Genomic DNA, 27,585 nt, shown 5'->3' with positions numbered 1-27,585 from the left:
AAGCCTTTATTTCCTTGTTGATCTTTTGCTTAGATGATCTGTCCATTTCAGTGAGAGGGTGTTAAAGTCCCTTACTATTATTGTATTATTGTTGATGTGTTTCTTTGATTTTGTCATTAATTGGCTTCTCCCATGTTAGGGGCATAGATATTTAAAATTGTTAGATCTTCTTGTTGAATAGACCCTTTAAGTATGATGTAGTGTCCTTCCTCATCTCTTATTATAGTCTTTGGTTTAAAATCTAATTTGTCTGATATAAGGATTGCCACCCCAGCTTTCTTTTGATGTCCATTAGCATGGTAAATTGTTTTCCACCCCCTCACTTTCAATCTGGAGGTGTCTTTGAGTCTAAAATGAGTCTCTTGCAGACAGCATATTGATGGGTCTTGTTGTTGTTTTTTTTATCCAATCTGATACCCTGTGTCTTTTTGTTGGGCCACTTAGCCCATTTACATTCAGTGTAACTATTGAAAGATATGAATTTAGTGCCATTGTATTGCCTGTAAGGTGACTGTTACTGTATATTGTCTGTGTTCCTTTCTTGTCTACGTTACTTTTAGGCTCTTTCTTTGCCTAGAGGACCCCTTTCAGTATTTCTTGTAGGCCTGGTTTGGTGTTCCAAAATTCTTTTAGTTTTTGAAGCTTTTTATCTCTCCTTATATTTTCAATGACAGCCTAACTGGATATAGTATTCTTGGCTGCATATTTTTCTCATTTAGTGCTCTGAATATATCATGCCAGTCCTTTCTGGCCCTGGCAGGCTCAGTCTTGGTGCAAGGCTAATCTTATTAGTTACTAGCTTCAACTGAACCCTCTGAGTATAAAGATGATTAACATTGCAAAAGGCATTTCTGTTTTCATTATCCCATTCTTTGGTCTAATATTACAAAAAGGAATGCCAGATGTTCTCTCTATAGAAATAGATAACCCCAAAGACAGAGCTTGTGAAGTTAGGGGATGTCAAGTACATCTAGCCAACATTTTAATTTTTGCTTCATTTATAAGTCTGAAGCAACATGGTCAAGTTTCCTAACTTATTGTTAGGTATTCCCATTGCAGGAGTATGCCAGTTTCCCATTCATATCATTCTTACAGGAAATCATTACTCAAATAGTTAGGGTATAGCTGCTACCCCTCAAAAATAAGAAATGGCTCCCGAGAAACAATGGGATTACTATTCATTGTATTTTCCAACATGTTAATTTATTTTGATATCCTGAGTTTAACTTTTTTAGCTACAGTGTCCATCATTATGAGGTAGCAGAGGTGGAGGGAACACTACAGCAAGAGCAGTTATCTGGATCACCATTCTTGCTCTCAGAGTTATTCTTAAGATAGTCAGGGCCAAGCCAGTCAACTTATCAGTCTTTGCTTTCCACTGAAATAATACAACTGAAAGCTGAATTGAAAAATGCTCTGCAGCATACAAGTTATGATTTTTACCATTATTGTCAATGAGTCATTAAGTTTTAACAATCCAGAGACACCTTTGGAAACCAACAACAACTTTAAAGGCACTTTTACCCAGCCCTACTGCACATACTATTTCTGTTATCTAATTACATGGGCTCAGCACTTTTAAAATATTGTCTGTTAAGACATAACCCAAAATGTGATTTAGGAGCATACACTGCCTTAGGCCATGCAAATGTAGGAGGATGAGAATCCTCTAACCCTTGTCCCAATCTTGGATTTTAACAATGAACCAGTAACCTGTCAGTGCCTTTCCCAGTTAGCCTTTGGAGCACACAGTGGTATCTAAGCTATGAGTACATTTAATGCATTCCTTTTTAGAGATTCCAGGATGTTTTATCTTCCATTACACCATCATGGTGGCTGATGATGCTAAAGAAGACATAGTGGACTTTGGCTGTGGAGAAACTAGAGTAAAGGGAAATTTCTTTCTCTGGGAAATAAGGCTACCAGTAGTAATTGATCCCCTTGCAGTGCCTGTTGGGAAAATAACAAGAAGCATCTGTATTGAAGTAAAGACCTGAGCTCTTGCAAAGACTCCCTGGTAATGGATTTGTGAGAGAGAATTCCTCACCCCAAGTCATGGCCTACCTCAGGGTTATGAATATGTTTATACAGAGCTATATTCTCGGAAACCACTCATCTTATTGAGGACCAATTTCAAAGCTGGGTCTTGATCTGAGCCAACCTCTTCAAAATGAGGTCACCACCAATTCTTTCATTCCTAGACACTAAGTTCTATGAGAACAAGACCCATGCCTGATTTTCTTAACACCTCTGTCTCTAGGGCCAAAAATGGGACCAGGCAGTAGAGACTGAAATTTTATGGTATGACTAAAATAAATGCCCCAGAGCAAAGGATCGTATTGCCTGTGATCTTGAGTTATCTGTAGAACACTAGAGCTATACCTCTTAAGGCTTTCTAAAATGGAATCTAGCTTTCTGATTTCTTTGTATTTTGATGTCACATTTGTTTTCTAATGTTTCCTGCCCCCAGAGGAACTTACAAACTAAAGATGATAGTGTGTATACATGAGAAAGTAGGCAACCACTCAGATATTTTGTATGCTCCTGGGGAGCAGTATAGAGAGGTGACCCTTGAGCTGTCTTAGTGTTTTCCCTCCAGAACTCTAATTGCATAGAGGTCCTCAAAAATATAATAATATCTACTTCAATTTCTACTTACTTAATTTAAGAGCATAAAGAATAAAAATACTTTTTTAGATGGTCTCACATTACTTTTTTGCGTGATGAATCTAGGGCTTTGCATCCAACTATTTAAAGATTCAAATTTCAAAGAGGGAGATAAACCAGAGACTCTGGACTCTGAAAAACAAATTGAGGATTGCATAAGGGAGGGGGGTGGAGGGGTGGGGTAACAAGGTGATAAGCATTAAGGAGGGCACATGATCTGAAGAGCACTGGGTGTTATAAGCAACTAATGAATCATTGAACACTACATCAAAAAATAATCATGTGCTACTATATGTTGGCTAATTGAACTTAATTAAAAAAAAGTAGAATCAAAAGTAAACCCTCCCCCCAAAAGATTCAGATTTCAAAGTGTTCAGATTTACAAATAAAACCACAAAAACCCGTGTTTATTTAACAAATATTCACTGAGCAGTCACTGTATGCCAGGCACTGTGCTCAAGCTGGGATAAAATAATGAGCAAATCACCAGAAGATGCTCTGCCATTATGGAGCTAACAGGGAGACAAATAAGTTAGTAGATAATGCTACTTTGCAAAAGTATTTAAGCCAGTGGAAGCAAATCAATCAAGAAATCCTAGAAGAGGTAATGAAAAGGAACTACTTAAACAAATAGGTAAAGATAGTAGCAAGAGGGTGAAGAGAAAGAGAGAAAGCTTCCAGGCACAGAGAGCAGCATTGCAGGGCCAAGGAGAGCAAGGACGTCCAACCTTCAGTAAACCCCATGTAATACCATTTAATTCAATATAGCAACTATTTATTTGGTATCCACTATTTGCCTAACCCTCTGCCAAGTACCATGAAAAGTATAAAAGATGCATACTAATATGTATCTTTCCCTAGAGGATACATGAGCTCATTGGGCGCTCAAAACTGAAGATCTGAAATATTAAGAAAAAAACACTTGATCATATAGGGTAAATTGCCAAAATCAGGCCTAGAGGAAAATACTTGGTGAAGAAGAGATAATAATATGGCCTGGGGCTGATTCTAGAGAAATGTGTTACAGAATATCCAATAAATTATATTCATTATTGCTGTTTGCCATTTAATGTCTTATAAAAAGTAAGATCAACAAATAATTTCTGGGCACTTACTTTACCTTGCTCACTACCTCCTCCCATCAACACACACACACACACACACACACACACTCGTATTTAATCTGTAACCAAGTTGCCCTTGTTTGACCTTTATCATCTCTCACCTAAACTATCTATCACAAACCTCCAGTTATAAAATAAAAAGTCATGGAGATGTTAAGGTTCAGCAATGATGACTATAGTTAATAAGACTGTATTGCATATTTGGAAGTTGCTAAGAGAGTAGATCTTAAAAGTTCTCATCACAAGAAAAAAATTTTTTTTTGAAACTATGTATGGTGACTGATGTTAACTAGACTTATGATGGTGATCATTTTGCAATATATACAATTATTAAATCATTATGTTGTACACCTGAAACTAATATAATGTTATTTGTCAATTTTACCTCAAGAGGGGAAAAAAGCTTTTTCATAGATCTATCAACCTCAAATATTCTTTTCAAATTCACCCTCAATCCTGCTGTCAGTAATCTTTTAAAAAACCATATTTAATAATCTTCTCTGCCTAAACACCTTTGAGAGCCCCCAGGTTTCTTATAGAGTAAATGCAGTGTCATCAACGTGTCATTCAAGCTCTCTCATTCTCTGGTTCTAGACTGTGTTTCCAGCTTCGTCCGCTGCCTGTTTCACCCTGTTTTCAGGCCATGGTCTGCCACAGTGGTCTTCTGCCTGTTAAAATCCTATGCACACTAAAAGTCTGTTCCTAAGATTTATTAGTGTTTATATACATATTAGAATGCCTTACTGGATTTCACATTACTTTTTTGCGTGATGAATCTAGGGCTTTGCATCCAACTCTTTAAAGATTCAAATTTCAAAGAGGGAGATAAACCAGAGACTCTGGACTCTGAAAAACAAATTGAGGATTGCATAAGGGAGGGGGGTGGAGGGGTGGGGTAACAAGGTGATAAGCATTAAGGAGGGCACATGATCTGATCGCTAGTAAGTGTCTAATAAGTATTGGATTAAATTGATGTACTTTAGAAAATATAAATATATTAACTCCTGATGGCTAGTAAGTGTCTAATAAGTATTGGATTAAATTGATGTACTTTAGAAAATATAAATATATTAACTCCTGATGGCTAGTAAGTGTCTAATAAGTATTGGATTAAATTGATGTACTTTAGAAAATATAAATATATATCTGCATATGCACATGTATATCTATCTATGTATCTGTCTATCTATCTATCTATCTATCTATCTATTCTCCAGGAACTTACAATCCATTAATTGTAGTAGGTAGCTATTATTTATGGTATATTGTCACTGCTAGAACAGTTGCAAAAAAAAAAAAAATCACCTGCCCTTCAGGGATTTAATAGCTTAGTAGAAGAATGATATGAATGAGTCAAAGATATTTATATTTATATAAAGATTATTATATATTTATAATATATAAATATATAATAATATATAAATATTATATATAATATATAAAACTATTATATATAATATATAAAACTTATACAAAGTTTTATAAAAAGTTTTATAAAAAGGCATCAGGGCAATTGGTTGGTTGATTGATCCCTTTCTTGTTCTAAAAAGTATTTAAAATAGCTTATAAAAGACATCAAATAACTTAAAAATATATATGTAGGATGAAAGTAAAGCAGAAATATGGGCTATCACATGAGTTGGACCTTGAAAGATCAATAGAATTTTGAATGTTGCAAGAAAAAAATTAAGGTGAAGGTGAGGACATAAGAAATTGAGAAAGGAGAGATGCTGCAGGCATTCATGATGGATAAGCTCAGACCACTCACAAGAGGGGGTGTTCTTGTAAGACTGAGGGATGTAAAGGTAAGATTGGAGACTTGGAGGATCCTCATCAAGGAATTTTTATAGGAACCTCCAAGAGAAAGAATTGCCATTTGAGAGCAGTCTATCAGTAGTTAAATGATGTGAATCCGTAGAAAATTTGTTCAGCACAGTTGCCTAACTTTTCCCACCAGTTTTGCAGCTCAGCTTGAGGAGTAGAAACAGCCTGAGGAATTGACATGCATCAATGATGGCAGAAGTACAGGCCTTGTAGGCCTGCAGGGTCCTTGCCGCACACACACACACCCCCACCCCCTGCAGCACACCCCTCCCTCCAGGTGCAGAGGATGCACTGTCTTACTCAAGGCCTGCCCCGCTCCCTCCATGAGTTTTCCCCTTCCTCTCCTGCATCTCAAACTTTCCCTCTCCACTAGTATTCTCTTCCTTTTGCCTGGAAACTTGCTTAAGTGTCTCCTATTCTTAGGCAAAAAAAGAAAGAAAATAAAGCAACTCTCCCTTGATCTTGCTCCTTTTCCGGCTGTGCTCCAAATTTTCTCCTCCCTTACTTGTTCAACCTTCTCAAAAGAGTAGTCTATATTCACTGTCTCCGCTTTTCTTACTTCACAATCCTCTCAGATCCGGCTTTTGTTCCCACAGTTCTCCCCAAAAGACTCCTCCTGTGATCCCTCATTGGCTGCTCTATATTACTAAATCAAAGGAACTTTTCCACTTCCTTTAGGATCTCTCTGCCATATTTAACAGCTGGTTCACGTCCTCATTTGTGAAACTCTTTACCCTTTTTGTTTCCATGGCAACATACTCTCTTTCTCCTCATTACCTTTGTCTTCTCCTTCCCTCTTTCAGGGTGTCTACCATGGGTGCTTTCCTCTGTCTCATAGTTACCACCTAGAGACTCTGGTCACCTCCAAATCTACAACTCAACCCAAACCTCTCCCCAAACTTCAGCCCCACCTAACTGCCTGCAGACATCTCCACCTGCCAGTTCCATAGCCCTTTCTTCCCCATTCCACCTCCAAAGTTTTTACCTTCTTCTGAAGTCATTTCACACCTGGGTCCTTAACCATCAGTTACCCCAAACGAGAGACCTGACAATCATCCTTGCTCCTTCCTTCCACTCACTCCTACATTTAATCAATAATCAAGCCCAACCAGTTTTAACTCCTCAGTATTTCTTTAATTCAAAGCCTTCCTTGCTACTGCTGCCCTAGTTGAGACCTTCATTGTCTCTTGTATTATTGCTACAAAAGCTTTTTAAACAGGCTCCAGCTTCTCATCTCCAGTTTTATCCCTTCAAATCCACACTTCAAATAGCCACTGGTGTATTTTTTCTAAATTGTAAATCCAGTCATCTCATTTCTAGGTATAAAAACACCATTCAGGGGCGCCTGGGTGACTCACTTGGTTAAGCATCCAACTCTTGGTTTTGGCTCAGGTCATGACCCCATCAGTCATGACCTTGAGCCCTGAATGGGGCTCCCCACTCAGGAGGAGCCTGCTTGGATATTTTCTCCCTCTGTCCCTTTACCCACTCGTGCTCTCTTTCTCTCTCTCTCTCAAATAAATAAAATCTTTAAAAAAATAAAACAAAAACATTCATTCACAAATTGTCCAGAGCTATAGGATGAAGGCCACTTAGTATCCTAGTTGACAAAGCTAGCTACTTGGTCTTTCCCTGATTAATAGTAAACTACTTGCTGTTTTTCACTCTCACTACACTGTTTGTTGTCTCAGTGCCTTTGTTCATGCTATAACCCATCCATGCAATGCCTTCTCCTCCCTGCCTCTGCCATTTTTCTATATCCTGGCTAACTTTTACTAATCACTTAGTAGGAAACAGAGATGTCACCTGCCCCAAAATGTCTTCCTTGATTCGTGCCTTTGCCTTCAGAAATGTTTTTTACTGTATAGCCATAATTATTGCACTTGCTGTCACAAAAAATAATTACCTATTTATGTGCTGTCTTCCTCCCAGCTCCCACCCTCACTGACTGTATTCCTTTAGGAGAGAGAGCATCTTAATCACTTTTGAATTCTCAATGCCTAACAAAGTATGTGCAGCATGATAAACACTCAGTACGTTATGAAAAACAGTATAAATAAATGTGAGAATAAGAGAATAAGTGAATGAATGAATGAATGAATAAAAGAGCCCCAGAAGACCATGCAAATTACAATTTCATAATTTTAAGCCAATCTCTAGAACTACAAATGGAATTTATATCTAGTTAATGTCTAGTGAAGCATCATCCTTGGTAAGGTTAAATGACCTCTGTAGTTTCAAAGAGGATGGTCCCCATTTCTTCTTTTCTACCTTCTTAGAAAGATAAAGATAAAGCCACAGATAACTGGATAGAGAGTAAGCTGTTCATGGGTCAGTCCAACCATTCTTCCTAACTTGAGCTTACAGATACTCCAGAGTTTACAGATACCTGTGGAGTGATGCAGGGACCAGGTGATTTTGCAGAACTTACACCCTGGGAGCATGTCCAACTACATAGTTTGTGGGACCCAGTGCAAAATGAAAATGTAGGACCCCTCATTAAAAAGGTGGGAGTAAAAGTGCCATCAAAATTACATAAAGGTTTTTTCCTTTCTTTCTTGTGTTTTTCCAAGCTTGTAATGGTGTTTTTAAATTTACTATTTATTTAGTATTCTGAGTAAGGAAAAATGAAAATTTTTTCTTATTAGCATGAATTTGGCCATTTGTTTTTATATTGTGAAATGCCAATTTTATTTTTTTTAAAGATTTCATTTATTTATTTGACAGAGAGAGAACACAAGCAGGGGGAGTGGCAAGCAGAGGGAGAGGGAGAAACAGGCTCCCCGCAGAGCAGGAAAAGCCCAATATGGGACTTGATCCCAGGACCCTGGGATCATGACCTGAGCCGAAGGCAGTCACTTAACCAACTGAGCCACCCAGGTGCCCGAAATGCCAATTTTAAAACACAGATATCAAAGTATTTAATTTGTATGTAGAATCACCAAAATCACACAACTTTTATTTCATAGCTTTAATCCAAAGGGTGCCTTGAGCTGGCCAAAAGAGACGAATACAAACCAAATCGGGAAGGTTGAAAGTTGGAAGGAAGGAAGAAGGTTTGTAGGCAAGGTAGTGCTCCCAGGCACAAGATACTTGCAGGGAGTGCAGACTCTCACAGGCACCTAGGACCCTGCCTCCTAATACAGACACAAGTGCCTCACTGCAGAGCCTGATATCTGCTGAGCCCCACCTTCCAACAGCCCTCTGACCAGTGCCCAGCACCTTGAACTGGGCAGGGTCTGGGGAAGTCAAGCTAGGCATCTCCTTTTCCTAGGGGCCCATCATTTGAACCTATGGGAGACAGGGGACCTCCAACGATTTTTAAATCTCTGCGTCAGGACATGTTTGGTACCTGAATCAAGGGTAGACTTTGGTTCACTACCCACCAGACATGCCATGGTGCTGCCAGCCAGTGGGGGAATAAGAGACATTATACCTCACGCTGAGGTGCCATAGAGTATGAATGCCTAATCTCAACCCATCCTGTGCCAGTGCCCACAACCCTGCTGGAGGTGGAGAGCAGGGCATCAGCAGTTTTTTTTTTTTTTTAAGATTTTATTTATTTATTCATGAGAGACAGAGAGAGAGAGAGCAAGAGAAGCAGAGGGAGAAGCAGGCTCCCAAGGAGCAGGGAGCCCGATGCGGGACTCGATCCCAGGACTCTGGGATCATGACCTGAGCCGAAGGCAGACGCTTAACCGTCTGAGCCACCCAGGCGCCCAAGGCATCAGCAGTTTTAGGACCAGGTAGAAAGGGGGCCAGGCAGGGCCTAGGGCCAGTGAGCCTAGGAAGCAGTGAAGAGCTTTTCAGTAGAACCCATCACTGAGTCATGGTGAGAAACCCCAACACATACTCCATTGTCCTATCAGTCTTCACTTACAAAATACAAAGCCAAAGAAAAAATGCTGAAGAATTTCAAGACAGCAACCACAGAGCATTAAAACCCCAAGCACAGGGCCCTTCTGAGCCTGGGGCCCAGTGGGATGCCCAATTAAATGACTTGCCCATGGCCAAAAAGCTAAGTAAATGGCAGAGCTAGGAATAAAATCTACATTTTTTTTTCCACCACACATGCTGCCTCTTTCAGAATAGACTATTTCTGGCAAAAACAACATGAAACTAGAAGATTTACAGCTCTATGTTCCTAACAAAAAAAATGAGAAAAAAAGTAGTTCCTAGCAGGCACGCTTTATTTTTAGCAATATTACTTTATAGTTTATGAAGCAATTCCATAAACATTATGTACCACGTCCCTAAAAGGTAGGCGTCATTGGTATCTCCATTTTAAGATGAAGAAAGGAAGCTTACTTGCCCAGAGTCCCTCAGCTCTTAAAAAGCAAAACTGCAATGTGAACCCAGGAGCTCCAAATTCCATCCTCTTTATTAATCTCCAGTTCCTCAGTAGAGATAATGGGAAAGAGAGCTGATGCAGACCACGGGGCTAGTAAGGAGAAACTCCCCCCATCTGATCTTTGTGAGGCGATTCCATGTGGAAGACACTTGTCTGGAAACTATGGGATGTGGGGGCATCTAGTTATCTGCTCCCATCATCCCCTTTATGGCCACCTCAGTTGTCACAGCAGCCCTACCACTTCCTGTGTGATCTCAGCCAAGTTTCTAGTTATCTCTCAACTTTAGTTTTCTCACCTGTAAAATGTGAGTATTAATAATAATATCTATTTCATAGAATTTTTCTGAATATTAAAGCAGTGTCCAGCCCACAGTCAACACCCAATGAATGTTGCCAGTCATTATTATTATTACTACTGTTATTATTATTAATTCAGTGGGTGCAGTTGGCTGAACCCAACCAAGTCTCTGTCCTCTCTCATCATTATATAAATGTCTATTTATACTTAACACTCATTTAAAGAAAATAACTTCCCCCATATATGGAGAACTATTCTTCAAACAATATGAGTATATGAGTAGATTTACTCCCAGCTAGAACCTCCAGAACAGATGCTGTGTTAAAAAGGAACATCTGGTCCACTTTTATCATTGTTCAGTTGAGAAAATGAAGTCCCAAGGAACTTAAAAGACTTTTCTAGGTTTACACAGTTAATTAGTGATAAGTCAGGACTCCTAATTCAGTGCTCATTTCCAATGAATGTTGCTTCCATAAGACTAAACATAACTACATTGCTATTATTGCCTTGAAATATACCTCTGCTTTTTCATAATGCAACATGCTTATGAGAACTATATATTCTTCTTATTTTATTCATTGTAATTGACCCTGATAATCATTATAATGATTATTATACCACAGATAATGGTTTAAATTCATTTGTGCTCCTTGAACACATAAACCAAAAGCTATACCAGTATTATTTTCACAGTGTGTTCTCTTTTTCCCTGTCGGAAAGGAAATATTTTTGAGCCATATGGGATCCTAATTCTCTGAATGCTTTTAGATTATCAGATGTCTCAACTGACAGTCCTGGATGAAAATCAAATCATGAGAATTTGCAAAACTGAACAAAATTAAGAACATTTTGGTGTTATCGTGTACCGGAAATTCCATCTTTATCCTTTCTTCAATTAGGAAAAAAAATCAGACATCCTAAATATTAGAATTTTCAGCTCAAACTTTTCAACCCTTTTGCTGCAAACTTACTTGGTGATCCTTAGACTGGATATTTTTATAAACTTATGGTTCATGTTTTTTTACTTAGTATTCATTCTTTCAAGCTTTTATTTTATTCAAAATTTCAGCAAAATCTAGGTAATAGGGAAGATGCAAAGATGCTTAGGTCATGATCATTTCTCCCAAGAATTTTGCTATCCAATGAAGAGTATAGGACATATAACACCAAGTAGAAAGAAATAAGAGATTCTATGGCCTATTTAGCATCTGCTTTAACTTAGACAAGAGGTGTCCATTTTTAATAATGCTCAAATTAATATGAAGGAATTTATGATGGGTTTGGTACCAGTGAACTTCTCTCTTTAATTAGAAAAAATAGACAAGGGGACATTTAATAATATTCATCGTGAGAAAAGGTGTCTCCCTTTCTCCTATATCTTGTTCTTGTTTAGTGAAGAAAATGATAGGAGGAAATGAGGAAAGAGTATCCATAAGTATAGATGCCATACAGAGAACATGGGTGTTTGTGTGCCTTGGCACAAATTTTCCCTTTGTATTCAACCCAAGGCCAAATGATGGAGCCACACAACTCTATAACAGCCCAAAGGACTCTTCTGAGTTGTGATTTCACTCAGCGTTCTTTAACCCCTTGGTTGGGTTAGCCTCCTGCCTGTGTAACCCACAGTGACCATTTCCTCATACTTAATTCCAGTGTTGTATTTTGTCTTAGTCCATGCAGGGTGCTATAACAAAATACCATAGACTGCTTGGCTTAAAAACAGTAGCAACTTATTTCTCACAGTTCTGGAGGCTACAAGTCCAAGATGAAGGCACCAGCAGATTTGGTGACTGATAGGGGACCACCTCCTAGTTCATAGATGGCCATGTTTTCCCTGTGTCCTCACATGGCAGAAGGAGCAAGGGTGCTCTCTGAAGCCTCTTTTATACAGCACTAATTCCATTCAGGAGGGCTCTACCCTCAAGACCTGACCACCTCCCAAAGGCCCCACTTCCAAATATCATCACACTGGGAATTAGGTTTCAACATATGAATTTGGAGGGGACACAAACATACAGTGAGTTTCCCCAACACCACATTTTTTATATAAAGCAAGCCAAAACAAAGTTTTCATGGGGGAAAAAATGTTTTATACTGAAGACATTTCAAGAAAAATGTCTTCAAGACCAAAACTAAAACCAAAATAAATGTGGAGAAAAGTCAAGAATATTCTGGTCATCTGTTTCAATAGGGTAATCACCATTCACTGCCCACCAAAGGCATTCCAAGTTACTAAGGACCTAACCACAAACTTTTTGACATCTCAAGATTTCGGGGAAGTCACACACCCAGGCCAACCTAACAAACCCCCCAAATGTTCTCGCTGTTTCTGCTCTGTTAAGATTATAATGTGTTCAAATTTTAAGTGTAAAAATTCTTTCCTATAAAAACTCAAATTTATGTAAAAATGTGCTTCCTTTAGAACCACAATGACTATACAATCTCTGGATGCCTGTCATCTTCAATTAGAAGCTAAAAGCCACTCCCAGATTTAAAATCTGTCAACTCCATCAACACTTTGGTAATTTCACAACCAGCAAATGTGAACAGAAACCAAAATCCATAGGAAATAAATTACTTCAGTAATTATTTCTGTGAGATTTCATAATTTGAAGTCGAAATAGAACAAACAAATCTATAGATGGACACGCACACACCCTCCCAATTTTGTTCTGATAACTTTCATTCTTTCTAATATCTTCTTTGTGGTTATCGCACCCAGGTCTGTCTAAGGTAAATTGTGAATACCCCTTATGACCTCTATTACATGCCATAATCCACATCCTCGTCATTATTTTCACTAACAGATCAGCACTGGCCAGAGCCACTTGTATGCAAAATATGGAGACAGCTTTAAATAACTTTTCTTATTTAGGGACTAACTCTCCCATAACTCATACTTGCCTGCTTACAGATATCCAATAGGGTTATTTGTTTTTGGTGGTTCACCAACTGTGAACCCATCTCTGTCACTTTATATGAACAATTGACCAAACTCATCAGGGGAAAGTCCACAGTCACTTTCTTAGGGACATACAAGGATACCAGGTGAATTTCTCCCTTTTAATCAGAAAAGCAAAAGTTTTTCCAGAAGTTCCCCACTGAGCAAATTTTGTCACATGTCCACTCATAGCTTCAAGGGAGGTTGAAACAATTTCTCCAGCCTCCATAGTAGAAGATAGCAAGGGAGAAGGGGATCAGACTACCAACAATGTCTACAACTTAGAAATAGAAATGCTGAGTCCAAGGAGTATGGATGTTTATATTTTAACAAGTATTATTCAATCTCTATCCATAGTTGTATCAATTTAGACACTATATCAAAGACCATTCTAACTTTCATCTTTGCCATCTGGCTTTTCTTTCTGATTCAAATGAAAGATTATATTTAGCTTGGAAATTTGACTCCCCAGTGAAGCCAATTCCTGTGGTTCTCCAACAGGTCATATTTCATCCCATTTTCCTCAGATTTCAGTGTCTCCAGGCTATCGTTTCAATTCAGGCTGTTGAGCTCAAGTTCCATGTCACCCAATTCCTCCATCCATTCTTCACACCATAGCCAGATATAGTAAAAAATATAAGTCAGTTTATGTCCTTCAGTGTTTTCCATTGCACTTAGAATAAAATCAAAGCCCTTATCAGGATCCCCGTTATGTATGCCCTGTTTCCCCTCCAATGTCCTCTTCCCTCTCAGTCACTATATTTAGTCTTATTAACCTTCTGTCTACTCCTAGACTATATCTGGCTGTTTCCCATCTCAGTGCCTTTATACCTACTCTTCCTTCTACAATGCCCTTCTAATGGCTCTTTCTGTGGTTTGGTTGCTCCTTTTAATCCCTCATGTCTCAATTTACATATCACTTTCTCAGAGAGGCTTTCTTGACCATTCTTTCTAGCATAAATCTCCTTTGTATTTTTTTTTTTACCACAGCACTGTATTAATTTTCCTTAGAGCAATTTTTACTAGACATGTGAACTTGGACAAATTATTAACTTCTCTGTGTCTTCAATTCCTATTTGTAAATAAGGGTAATAACTGTACCAACCTCAGGGGTTTCTGTAAACAATAAACAAAGTAAAGCTCTTAATATTTCTTGGCCTATATAAAACTTTGCTAAATAATAATTACTTGCATTATTTTTTGTTTGGTTATTTTCCTGTTTTCCCCACTAGACTATAAACTCTAAAAGCAGAGGGACCTTGTCTGCTCTTTTCTCAGTGTGTCTCAGAACCCAGCCTAGTACCTGGCACATAGTAAGTGCTCACAAAATATTAGGTGAACAAATACATGTTGAATAAATGAATTAGTGGCAAGTCCTACCTCAGTGGAAGCTCTGATTGTGGATTGGACTCTGCAAGTTCATTTTCAGTGTTCAGTAGCCTCTTCTGTAAGGCTTCCAGATTAAGCAAATAAAAATATACAATCCTGGGTAAATTGGAATTTCTGTGTTTTATCTGGCAACCCTACTTTCCTCACTACCACCTTCACCCTTAATAAGCAATACTTTCTCTCATTCTCTCCCTCCCTGCTTTCTCTTCCTCTTTGCTCCTTTCCTCCTACATTTATTTGACTATTTCTGAATATAGTTCAGTATCAGGTAACCTCATCATCCTTAAATCTGTAGATATCCACTCCTTGAGGACAACCATCTCTTTGATGGATTAATGAGTCGCCTTTATGACCGGTCTCCCAATTCCCACAGGACTAAATTATCCACCTTCACCGTGACAGGCTCCTTTAGCCAGGATAGCCTTCTCAGGGGACTGCATTGACTCTTTTCTCTGGATTCAGACTATATTAAGTTAGGGACACAAATGTCCTTGATACATTCCCAGGCATTTTCTACCTTACTGGATAATTTTCCAACATCCTGGCCTTGAAAGAGACCTAAAGAAAAGAAATCCAATATGTCCTTTCCCAGTTGACCAGACAGATAGTTTGACAAGGGCTCTACAGAAGAGCTGAGAAGTGCCAAGTTGATGCCATGCTATTATTTTCCACCTCGCAGCACAGTCCTGGCTCAGCATGAGAAGTTACTTGGTGCTTTAGCCAGACTCTGTCACTTATATTAACATGCTCTAGATTGCGCTAAGGCAGTTGGAAGAACTAACCGCTTAACCTTTCAGAATAATTTATTTGAAATAAAATGTGTTGGAGAAACCATGGCAGTCACTTCCAGTGGTCTGTCAATATATATGAAAGGCTGTGGTGAAAATAGCATCACAGGAGTTACTTCTTGGCAGTGTTACACATCCATTGACTGGAATCTCCATCCAGAAAATGTCCTCTACTGAACATTTGGTTCCTTTACTGTAGCAAAGGAAACATGGGTGTCACAGTCTGAAAGAGTAAAACATTGATCCCAGATCCATTGTATTTCAACTGTGTGAACTAGCTAGATGGTTTCATAGCTCTGGCACTCAGTTTCCTTGTCTGTGATATGAAGGTATTGCCTCATATCTTATAACCCTATAGTAAGGTTTCTAAATAAGGTAGACAAAGTACCAGGTACTCAGTGAGTGCTCAGTGCCTGCTAGTTAACATTAATCATTTTAGGCACTTTTTTTCTGCATCAGAGTATGTGGCTGTGTTGGTTATACTCGGGAGCAAATTGTCTTTGTTTCTCCAGAGAGGAGCTTCCTTTTAGAGCTCTGTATCACCAGTGAGAGACCACTTGCAAGAGGAGCCTGTTGTAAACACAAAGGTGCCATGTTCCTCTTCTGTTAAGGGCAAGGTGTCCAAACTAACCTAATTGCTGCTTATTTTTCTCTTGTAAGGTAGTGGGGAATGTTCAGCATATTAGATAGAAGAACAAAACTCAGATACATGCCAAGATTATGTACGGCCTACCCAAGGAAAAAAATTTTTTTCAACTTCACAGCTTGTGATTGGAAAAGGACACAGGACAGCTGCTAACTCTTTTCATCTCCACTTTTGGCATGTTCTTCTAATAGCTCTCCTGTCACAGTCTGCAGCTCAGTGGAAACTAAATGAGTAGGATTGAGGTGTCTCCCCCAGCCCCATCCCCACCCCCTGCTCAGATTCAGCTATTGGGAAAGACCATTTAAAGAATTTAATATCCGCCCTACCCCTTTGGGAATGGTGTAACTCAGCTAGACACCACGCTTCAAAAGAGAGAGGGAAGTTAAAGCTTTGCAGTTAGTTAGGGAACGTTTAGACAAGAAAACCCCCCCCCAGGTCCCTGCCAGCCCTGATTCCATGATTCAGTGAACAGAGAGGACTGGAGCAGAGGAGGGAAGAATAGGTCAGACAACTTTCCAAATTCTGTTCTATAAAGAAAGATTCATTGTTGCTCAAACGTTGTGAAATCAAACAAAATATGTTGGAACACTTGCTTTCAAATGTGAATTTCATATGGCTCTAAAGCAAAATGCAAATGGCTTAGGTCTTGCCACGTTTTTTTGCTGAACCTTTTCTCTCCTACATTAACCCCACTGGAGGCAGTGTCAGGTAATAGTTATGAGAAAGGCTACTATTAGCTAAGGGAGCACATTAAGTACCTACCTTAGAGAGCTATGGTGAGATTAAATAAGATAATATGTCTAAGGCATTTCGAACAGTGCCTGATGGGGCACCTGGGTGGCTCAGTTGGTCAAGTGTCTGCTTTCAGCTCAGGTCATAACCTCAGGGTCCTGAGATCGAGCCCCACATCAGGCTCCCCGCTCAGCGGTGAGTTTGCTTTTTCCTCTCTCACTCTCACTCTCTCTCAAATAAATAAATAAAAATCTTCAAAAAAAAAAAAAAAACAGGGCCTGGCACAGAATAAGAACTCAGTAAGTGTGTAATTTACTTTATGTTTACACCAACTGCGATTGGTATGAAAATTGAAAGAAGACAGTAGGTGTTCATAAGCCTCAGATTTTCATATGCATGTATCTGGAAAAAAGTAAAAACATACAAATAAGTTTTGTTCACAACCTTGTTTCTTCTTGTGAGACTGGTGGATTAACATCCTTAAAAATGAATAGGCTTCCTCTTGCATCTGTGAAACTTGACCAAGACAGTACAAGTTACTGTATAAATGACTTTGAAATCTTATACATAATTCTAAAATCTACATGAACACATGAACACACTCAAATGAATTAGAATTGTAACTTATGAAATCATCAAACCTTGCTCATTAACAAATAAATACCTGATTACTTAAATTCCTTTTCTCTCTCTCTCCATAGCTTCAGAACAGATATTCCAAAGGGGAAATAGCCTTGAAAAGTAAGAGGGAATAACTGGTAGTATAAAACTCATTATAATCATGTGAGGCATAAATACTAATCTTAAAAAAATAATTCTAAGATATAGATTATTTATTAAAATATATACTGTACATATATAAGATGCTCTCTAACTTATTGCTCAATAATGTGACATTTATTTGAATCAATAATCCAAATGGTCTAAAGAATCTAAGAAACTCTTCATAAGCTAAGAATGTGAAAATCTAGTCAAGTTGTGAACAAGAAATTCCATTGCCATAGACAGAGTATTTTCAAATGGAGGGCTAAGGTAGAGAGGTAAAAAAGTATACTGTTTTCTTCCACTGTCATTTCATTTGTGTAAGAAAGGGAATTAAAATTGGAAGAAACACACACACAAAAAAAATTTTTTTAATTTAAAAAAATAAAATAAAATTAGAAAAAGCACATCATCCATTATCTGATTACTTATGGTAACCCATGTTTCCATCTGATAAACAAAATAAAGCTTTCCAACACTGATAGGGAAATTATAAATCTGGGACTTATCCCAATAGTTACCATCCTAATCATGCAGAAAAGACGCATTCGGTTTACTTGTAGGTTGATATCAAATTGACTCAAAGCCTTTATAGAAGCTAAGAGGTACATATTCCAAGAATATTATATATAGTTTTATGCCACCACATCATTTATGCTGTAAAAATATTAAAAATAAACTAAAATATGTGTTTCTCCACGTGTGAGTTTGCAAGATCTTGCTATCATTCTATTATACAAATATTCTATTTTAAATATTCCAGGCCACACAAATTGTGGAGAAGAATCTAGTTTGGTTAGTTATAGAGCAAAAGAAATTTTCTCCAAATTGACAGAATCCTCTCCATTTTTTCAGTCTTGAACTGAAGAGAGAGAATAAATAACATCCAACTTAAGCTTATATTAAAAAGAAACAAGTTCCCGGGTGCCTGGGTGGCTCAGTCGTTAAGCGTCTGCCTTCGGCTCAGGTCATGATCCCAGGATCCTGGGATCGAGTCCCACATCGGGCTCCCTGCTCGGCAGGAAGCCTCCTTCTCCCTCTCCCACTCCCCCTGCTTGTGTTCCTGCTCTCGCTATCTCTCTCTCTGTCAAATAAATAAATAAAAATCTATAAAAAGAAACAAGTTCCCTATGGTCCTTAAACATGTTTCCCTAGCATCTGTAGGGATTTATAATATATAATATGCAACTTGAAGGAAAGTTTGCTAAATGAATATGATATGGAATTGAGGTTATAAAAATAAGAGGACTTTTCAAGCTGGAGTTCTGAGAGACAGAAGTGATCAGTTTAGATATATTTGAGAGATTATTTCAATAAATAGCTGTTATATTTCTCATGGAGCATTAAGTACAAAACACTACTTTTTATTCTATTTGGTCATCTTGTTAGTATATCACAGCTGAAAAAAAAATCCAATAATATAAAATATTCTCCCCAGGGTCAGAGAAACTTCAGTTTTCAGCTCTCAGAGCATAAAATATGTTATTTTTCCTCATTCCATGATTTAAGAAAGCAATAAGGACCCCCCTGGATTAGATATTTCTTGTCAGTAAAAGAATAGCTATTCTAAAAATACTGTCTTGGGCCTTTCATCCTTCCAGTAAGTCATTAACTAAGCAACTTCATCTACTGATTATTATTCCCTAAGTGCCTTGTGCAATGTGCCTGGTAGTGTGCTAAGAAAATAAGAAATTACTCCTTGATTTGATTTGTCATTTTGATAGCATAGATTTCTAGTCCCATAAGAAACACTAATGAAAATAGAACTACTACTAATTTGTTTTAATGATGAAAATTTTGAAGAAAATTTGCTAAACATCCTCAATTTTATGTTCATGAACTTTGACAAAGAAGCACATCAATTATATCCTAAGGATGACTCTTGAGTATTTCTGACTCTCTGTTCTGATTCCCTATCAGTCCCCATTTTTTTTCCTCCTATCTGTGTGATTCAACTACAGTTTCAATGTCTTTAATTGTGGAGAAGTGCTGTCTAATAGAATTTTCTTTGATGACAGAAATATTCTCTATTTGTGCTGTCCAGTAGTGTAGCCACCAGCCATATGTGGCCAATGCATTTTTTGAAATCCAGTTTGAAAAGAATCAACTAGATATGGCAACTGAGAAGTCTTCCTCAACATTTGGCAGAGAAACTCTATGGAGTTAGTGGGGGTAAAAGCATATTGCAGTGGGTTGAGAAGTAAATGGGAGATAAGGAAGTAGAGGCAGTATGCTTACTGGGGATGAGGAGGTAGAGAGTGAGTGCAGTGTAGTAGTTGATTAAGCAGAAAACACACATAATGGAGCTCTACTCCAAAAATCTTTGATCTGGCAGTCATGTGAAAAATGAATGGAGGAGGGAGAAAGCTAGAGTTTACATTCAGCTATTATTGGGGGCAGGGGAAAGGATAAGCTGAGATTTTCTAACATTTAGTGAAGGCAAGTCATAACATGAGAAAAAATTTCAACTCCCCAGGAAGAATGGACATGTTTATTGTCTTTGATGGCACATCTGTTACCCAAGTGCAAATGAAATGGTTAGTTGTAAGATTTGAAATATTTAATTTTTCTCTGAAAAGCTGGAAGAATCCATGATATTACAGAATTAAGGTATTCTGTCATTTCTTTTAATAATAAATGTTATAAGTTCCTACCTAATACTGAGATTAATTTGTCCCAAAAAAGTGCATTCTTGTATTTCTCTATAATTACAGTTGACCCTTGAACAATGCAGGGGTTTAGGGTGCTGACCACCCCCCTCACCCTGGTTGCCCCATGCAGCCAAACATCTGCATATAATTTTTACCTCCCCCAAAATTTAACTACTAAAGCCTACTGTTAACAGGAAGCCTTACTAATACATAAACAGTTGATTAACACATATTTTGTATGTTATGAATATGATATACTGTATTCTTACAATAAAGTAAAATAGAGAAAAGAAAATGTTATTAAGAAAGTCATAGGAAGAGAGAATAGATTTGCAGTACTGTACTGTATTTATTGAAAAAAATCAAGGTTTAAGTGGACCCACACAGTTCAAACCCATGTTGTTCAAGGGTCAACCATACTTCTTAAAGCTAACTTTAGGTTGCAAGTTCTGAAACACTAAAATGTAGTTGCAATGTAAATGTAACTTCAAATTATATGATCTATATTTACATATAAGGATACTAATCAAAAGTTAGAAATGACTGAAATCATAGCATTTTAGAACTTAATGAGTATTCATTGAACTGCATTTTACGGGTGAGGACCATGAGACCTAGAAATAATATATGACTTAGCTAAGTTTACCCAAACAAGATTCGGACCCAGATCTTTAGACTCCAAGCCTGGTGGTGTTTCAAAAAAAGACTGGCTAGATGATGCACCAGGATATTTTTGGTATCTCTATATATTGCAATAAGAGAGAAAATAGAAAATTTCTAACAGCATGCCTCATTGGGGACAGTGAATCCTTTTCTTTACATTTCCACAATTAGTACCATTTCCCCTTGGGCACATTCTCACCATTTGCACTGTGCTTCCCAAATTTTCACTCATTTTTCAAAAGTGTTTGGTAATTATTCCATATGCTATGAAATTTGACCCAAAGAGAAGATGTCTAACTTCCCTACAATTTTTCAAAAAGGTTCCTCCTACTGAAGGTAAGAGAAGATGGTATATTGGTAGTTTAGAGGAAGAACAGTGGTTTTAAGGATTTAATCCTTCATATCATTTCAGTATTCAAATACTGAAATCAAATTTTCAGGATTACCTATAGATAGTAGGTATCTATAATTACTGAAGCAGAAGACACACTGACAGAAGACAAACGCAGACACACCAAAGAATGTATGTGAGCTAATGTTGTGGGCTGCTAATTTAGCCCATGGAAAACCTGGTAATGGTCTAACACATAGATGGACAAAGTTTTTTGTTTCTTGTTGTGTTTTTTTTTTTTTCTGTTTTTGTTTTTTAAGATCCTTTTAACTCCTTTTGGAAACCCTTTAAAGACTAAAAGTCAAATACAGAATGGTATGATATATCCTACTCAGGACATACTGGTCCATTTCTGGAAATAATAACGCTTTCTCAAAATGAAGCCATTTATATTCTTAGCCATGCTCTATTGTGTGCACAGAGTAATTTCTTGAGAGCAATGTTTCCTGTGGCATTTTGCCAAGACTGGCTTTATTTGTTTTTCATTAGGCTTTTCATTATCATGCTGCTATATACCTGGATCATTCTGCCTCTTCTGAGAAGGCCAGGGTAGCTTAAGCATAGGAATGATATCATGAGTAGGTGGAATGTTTTTGCCCAGTGAATGCCCATTTTAAATCTCTAGCTATGGTACCATTTTTATGGCTTTAATCTTTCTAAGAACAATCAATTATCCATTTATAATGTAGTCTGATATTAAATTGTTTATATTCATCTATTCTGTCCCTGTACAGGGAAAGATATTGGTCTCACTTTGTACCATATAGATAGGCCCATCCTCCTTTATTACCTCAGGAGAAGACATCATGATTCACCCCCATTGTCCAAGCCTGGAACTATTGTGTGTTCTGCATTTCTCCATCATTACATGCATTCAGTCACTGAGTCAAACTTCTTGATAGTTTCAAACCCACCCATATCTTTCTATCTCCCATGACCACCACTACCTCAGGCTAAGCCCACATTGTCTCTAGAACAACTGCGGTAGCTCCTAATGGTCTCCATGCTCCCAGGATTGCCCTTTCAAATTCATTCTCTTTTGCTTTAAATATCTGTCAGTACCCATTGCTCTCCATAAATATGTGTTCTGTAATTTCTACTCAGTGTTTTTGTTACACATTAATAAGACAGTTTGATTTGTCCAGAAAAGGAGTGATCTGAATTCTGAACTTCTCTATAGACCCCTCAATTTAAAGAGAAACACTAGCTTACAAGCTACAAAAGACTAAAATTTAGGGACAAAATAAACAATCTATAAATTTCTGTATTAGAATATTAATCAGAGGCCTAAAAAATCATTGAAATCAAAGAATTTTAGGACTAGACTGGTCCTTGGAGATCGTGTGGCTCAACTTTGTCATGTTATAGGTAAGGAAACTGAGGCCCAGCCACTAAATTGATCTAAAATTAAACTAAATTGATCTTTGTAAATTTAGAATCTCATATGTAACTCTTGTTTTTACCATCTATCCATGGCTCCCCGTTATGGTCAGGATGAAGTCTGAATTCCTCAGCCTGGCATACAATGTGCGTATAGTCTGGCTTCGGCTTACCTTGCCAGCCTTACCTTTTGTTCCTCTCTCCAACTCATCCAAGAACCCAGTGCTTCCAAATATGCTATGTTCTTTCTCACCCACAGGACACTGTACATAATTTTTCTTGTGTCCTCCCTCTGTTGAGTGCTGAGTCCTAACCATGCTTCAGATATCCGATCAGACATCATCTCTGCTGAAAACACCACCCAGATCCCCTTGGGGTTCCCAAGCATGTGTCACCATCATAGCGTATTCACAGCATTCTACCTGCCTTTGAAAATCTGTTTCCATCCCTGGACTAGAAAGAATAAAGACAGTTATGGGCAGGGACCTGCAAATTATTCATTGTTGTATCCCCATTATCTTGATCAGATGTCTGGCATTCAGTATTTTAATATTAATTATTAATTCCCAATTTTAACTAGCCTAGTATATTTCAATTTTTTAATCAGTCCTCCTCTCACAATCTGTTTTCAAGGGAAGAAAAAACTGATTCATTCATGTCAACGTATAGGTAGATCACTGAAGATCCTAAAGGGCAACTCTTCTCAGAAGCATTTACATTTTTAGGGGAACAGAGTTTTAGGTCACAGGAACGAATCCCCAATGCAGATAACCCAACCATAAATAGTGAGCCATAAGAGCATTTCTGAGAGGAAGGAAGCTTTCCCAGAACCTTCAACTCAGTCACATAGGTGACCTCCTACTTGCCCTCACCCTCATAGAAGAATGACTCTGTTTTTGTTTGTAAAAATCAGCTCACTTGTTGGTTATTTTTCTCTGCATTAAATAAATCATTATTTACCCATAGTAAAAATACGTAATTTAACTTGTAACATTTCTGGGTTTGTTTCAGGGAAGCAATGTTATGGAAGATCAGGATTTGTTGGAAATTGGAATCCTTAATTCTGGGCACAGACAAAGAATTCTACAGGCAATCCAGCTTCTTCCAAAGGTAAGCAATGCTTTCCTAGCCTGGCCCTATGTACAGCAGTCTTCAGTCCAGATGTGAAAGGGCTGTTAGTACTTAGGACACCATCTCTACATATTGTTTAAACTCCCCAAAGCAATTCTTCTTAGGTCTGAAATGTTCAGACTCACAAGACTACTGTGGGCCAAACTTGGCTTTAGGTGGATGAGAAGGATGTCATACAGGAAACACCACTGACCAGCAGGGCGCCTTCAGGGGTTCTCTTCAGTGCGAGTCCTTATATTGGTACAAACATCAGTCCACGCCCCTCAGGTGACAGCTCAGGTACAAGAAGACAAGATCAATATTGGGTGGGTGTGGGAATGTTCCTGAATTAGAAGCCTCATGCCCCCGAGAGGCATTATCTCTTGTACAACTCCATAGACTTAGGAACCTGCCTAATTACAAGAGTTATCACTCAAGGAAGACCAAAGTATCACATCCCCATCAGGTATTTATAGTTAATGTATAAATTCTCCCAGTCTAAATGCAGTTTGCCAACCAACGTGTCCTTTTAACTGTAAGCACTATGTTACCTAGCAACAGAGTTGACCTTCTGTTTCCAGATAAGATTTCATAGGAGCCTAAAGCAAGAGGTAGGATCTGAGCACTGGTCTTCAAGATAATGTAGGACTTTAACTGATAAGGAAAAGGAAAGCATTTCAGGGATCAGCAGAAATCATATAAATATAAATATAGATTGCCAAAAGTATTAGGGGAATAGTGATACTGTGTGATTTAAAATGCCATGAGATTTGCCCAACAATGTGAATGTCCTTAATCATTGCCACTAAATTATACACTTAAAAATGGTTAAGGTGGTAAATTTTATGTTTTGTTATTTTGCCACAGTTTTTTAAATAATTTAAAAAAAAAAAAAAAATCCAGTGTGATTAAACAATTAGAGAGTATAGTCAGAGATAAAGCAGAAAAAGTAGGTTGGGTCGGTCTATGTCAGGCTAAGGAATTTGAAATTTGTTCTATAGGCTCTGGGGAACAGACATGACTGGACTGCTTTAGGCCAGTCAATTTTGGAGGCAGTATACAATAGACATGAGAAGGAGGGAAAGTTGAAGTAGGGTCAACCAGCTGGGAAAAGATTCAGTGGGCAAGACTGAAAGCAGATGAACAGTTAGACTTGCACCTAAATGTGTGAACTTACCATATATTTTGTATTCTCCTCTGCTCTTTTCCTTTCTAATGAGGCTATAATTTCTCCTTAGAACGAGAAAGATAAATATTAACCACTATTTCTAAGGAAGTGATCTGATGAAATTTGCCAACTGACAGTGAACTGAGTGTCTACTGATAGAAGCTTAACACTTTTGCAAATTCAAGGAGAGTTACGCATACAAAGGAGTTTGATCATACAGTTTTCTACAGTAAAAGGAAAAGAATAAAGTGGCCTTAGAACTAATTCCAGAAGTAATTCTTATAAGCGTATTGTTCCCCTCACTACTTTTGTATCTTAAAATATTATTTCCTCAGCAAGTTTGCTCCTCATTGTCTGCAAGGACTTCTACACTGCTGTACCCTCAACACCGAGCTCAGTGTGCAGCCCATGGTAGGCACTCAATAAATCAATAAGTGACTACCCCCGTGTCACAAGCCTGCCTGTCAAGTTCAGCTCAAATAGTTCCATATCACTTCCTTTATGAAACTTCCCCTAAATGGAACCACTTCTCTCACCTTGGTAATTATCACCCTAGTCCAAACCAACCACCATTAACTGGACTGCCACAATAGGTTCTACTATCATCTCTAGGTTAGACTACTGGAGTCAATTTCTCATTGGTTCTCTCTAGCTTGGATAATTCATAGATACCTAATCTCTGTCCTAGTTACCTTTCTTATCACTCTACATTTGAATTTCACACAGCATCCAGAATGATCCTTCTCAAATGTAAATCAGATCACGCACACTCTGTTCAAAATCTCCAATGGAGGGTGCCTGGGTGGCTCAGATGGTTGGGCATCTGCCTTCGGCTCAGGTTATGATCCCGGGGTCCTGGAATTGAGGCCCGCATTCGGGCTCCCTGCTCAGCGGGGAGACTGCTTCTCCCTCTGCCTCTCTCTCTCCATCTCTCATGAATAAATAAATAAATAATCTTAAAGAAAATAAAAATAAAATAAAATAAAATCTCCAATGGATTCCTTCTCACTTAGAATAAAATCTTTATCACAGCCTACAGAAGTCAATAGGCTCTGGCCCCTTCCCACCTTCATGGCCTCATCTCTCACTCTCCCATTTTCCTCAACTCTAGTTATATGGTTTCTTTTTGTTCCAGAATATACCAAGCTCATTTTTGCCTCAAGGCCTTTCCATACTGGTCTCTTTGCCTAGAAAGTCTTTTATTCAAATTTTCATACCCTTGTTCCTATACATCATCAAATCTCTACTCAGCTGCTGTCTCCTCACCCAGGCCTTGGTGACCTCAAAGTCACACACATATACTATCACTGTCCTTCATATTACCCCACTTTAGTTTCTCCGTGGCACTTATGGCTACCTGAAGTTAGATTATTTATGTGTTTGTTTTTTCCTTATTTTTCACCTCTCCCCCAAGATGCAGGGTCCATAAGCTCAGGGACCTTGACTATCTTGTTCCTTCCTATATACCCAGCCCCTATAGCAGTGCCAGTCACATCATAGGTGGTCAAAAATGTTTGTAGAAGGCAGTAATACACTGCTGTCTCTTTCCTTTGAGATTTGATAGCTCTGCCTATTCTGAAGGTACTAATAATGCTCTACCACTCTTGCCTTAGAAACATCCTGAAGGCAGAGACAGTGTCACATCCATCCTTGAATTTCCCAATGTGCTTAGCTCAATACATGCACATTTAAAGAATAAAAGAATGAGCGACTGAATGAATATTTTCCTCTCGTTATTCAAATATACATTTTTTTTTCAAATCGAAGAGTGCCTCAATCTTAAGATATATCCGTAATTGTGTATATGCCATTTGATAATGAGAACAAAAGAACCTGAACTCGGAATTATTTGGAGAACAAATGGAGTGTTTATTTTTAAGACAGAATATCATTCCCATTAGAGAAAACAATATAACAGAAACAATACAAAATTAAGCTTTTATCAAGAGGCTGATGTGAAAGTGCTTACTATGCACCCAAATGAGTAGAGAATATGTAAAAACATCCAAACACGTGTTCATCAGCACAAACAGAATGTTATAATGCTACAAATTGATGCTTTGCCTTCTTAGGTAATGAGCCCAATCTTCAGATGGTTAATAGTGTAATTTTACTGCCAGCACATTCATTTGCATTCACTCTAACTTTGCAGTGCCGCAAAAGGGACACCGTGTCTCTTTGTTTTGTTTATGCAATTTTAGTCTTCAGAATATCTGTGTTCTTCATCTGTCATGAAAAATATTCCATGATTGCTACCTGAAATCCTTTAATTAACATATTGTGTTTTGGAATCCCTGAGATTGTTCCTAAACAGAGAAAAGGTGGTTTGCTAAATGCAATCTTGATCTGTTAGCACACTTCAAAGCATGTTTTTCATGCTTTATTTGTATTTGTTGTTTCAAGTTTCAAAGACAAAAGTTTATTCCTTTGGTAAGAATAGTTATTCTGTAATATGCCCTTTATAATATTGAAATATTCACCAATGCAAAGGTCTGCATGTTCTCAAGTACATTTGATAAATCAAACTCATGGAATGTATTGATGTATTTTTTTTACTTTTTTATTGTTATGTTAATCACCATACATTACATCATTAGTTTTTGATGTAGTGTTCCATGATTCATTGTTTGTGCATAACACCCAGTGCTCCATGCGGTACGTGCCCTCTTTAATACCCAACACCAGGCTAACCCATCCCCC

At 38.0% G+C, this 27,585-nt stretch overlaps 1 protein-coding gene across 14 annotated transcripts in view; it reads left to right on the top strand.

Moving 5' to 3' along the window:
• Nucleotides 1-27,585, top strand: part of ANKS1B (ankyrin repeat and sterile alpha motif domain containing 1B) — a 432,537-nt gene that overhangs the window by 91,773 nt on the left and 313,179 nt on the right. For all 14 annotated transcript variants that reach the window (XM_081822238.1, XM_081822237.1, XM_081822236.1 and 11 more), the window contains one exon: nt 23,619-23,717. In XM_081822238.1, coding sequence (XP_081678364.1) covers nt 23,619-23,717 — 99 coding nt within the window. The remainder of the gene's footprint in view (nt 1-23,618; nt 23,718-27,585) is intronic.

The sequence above is a fragment of the Leptonychotes weddellii genome, chromosome 5 (assembly GCF_054177405.1).
Source record: "Leptonychotes weddellii isolate Sample4059 chromosome 5, ASM5417740v2, whole genome shotgun sequence".
Taxonomy (NCBI): Eukaryota; Metazoa; Chordata; class Mammalia; order Carnivora; family Phocidae; genus Leptonychotes; species Leptonychotes weddellii.
The sequence above is the reverse complement of the archived record's forward strand: the minus strand, read 5'-3'. Positions and strand labels throughout refer to the sequence as shown.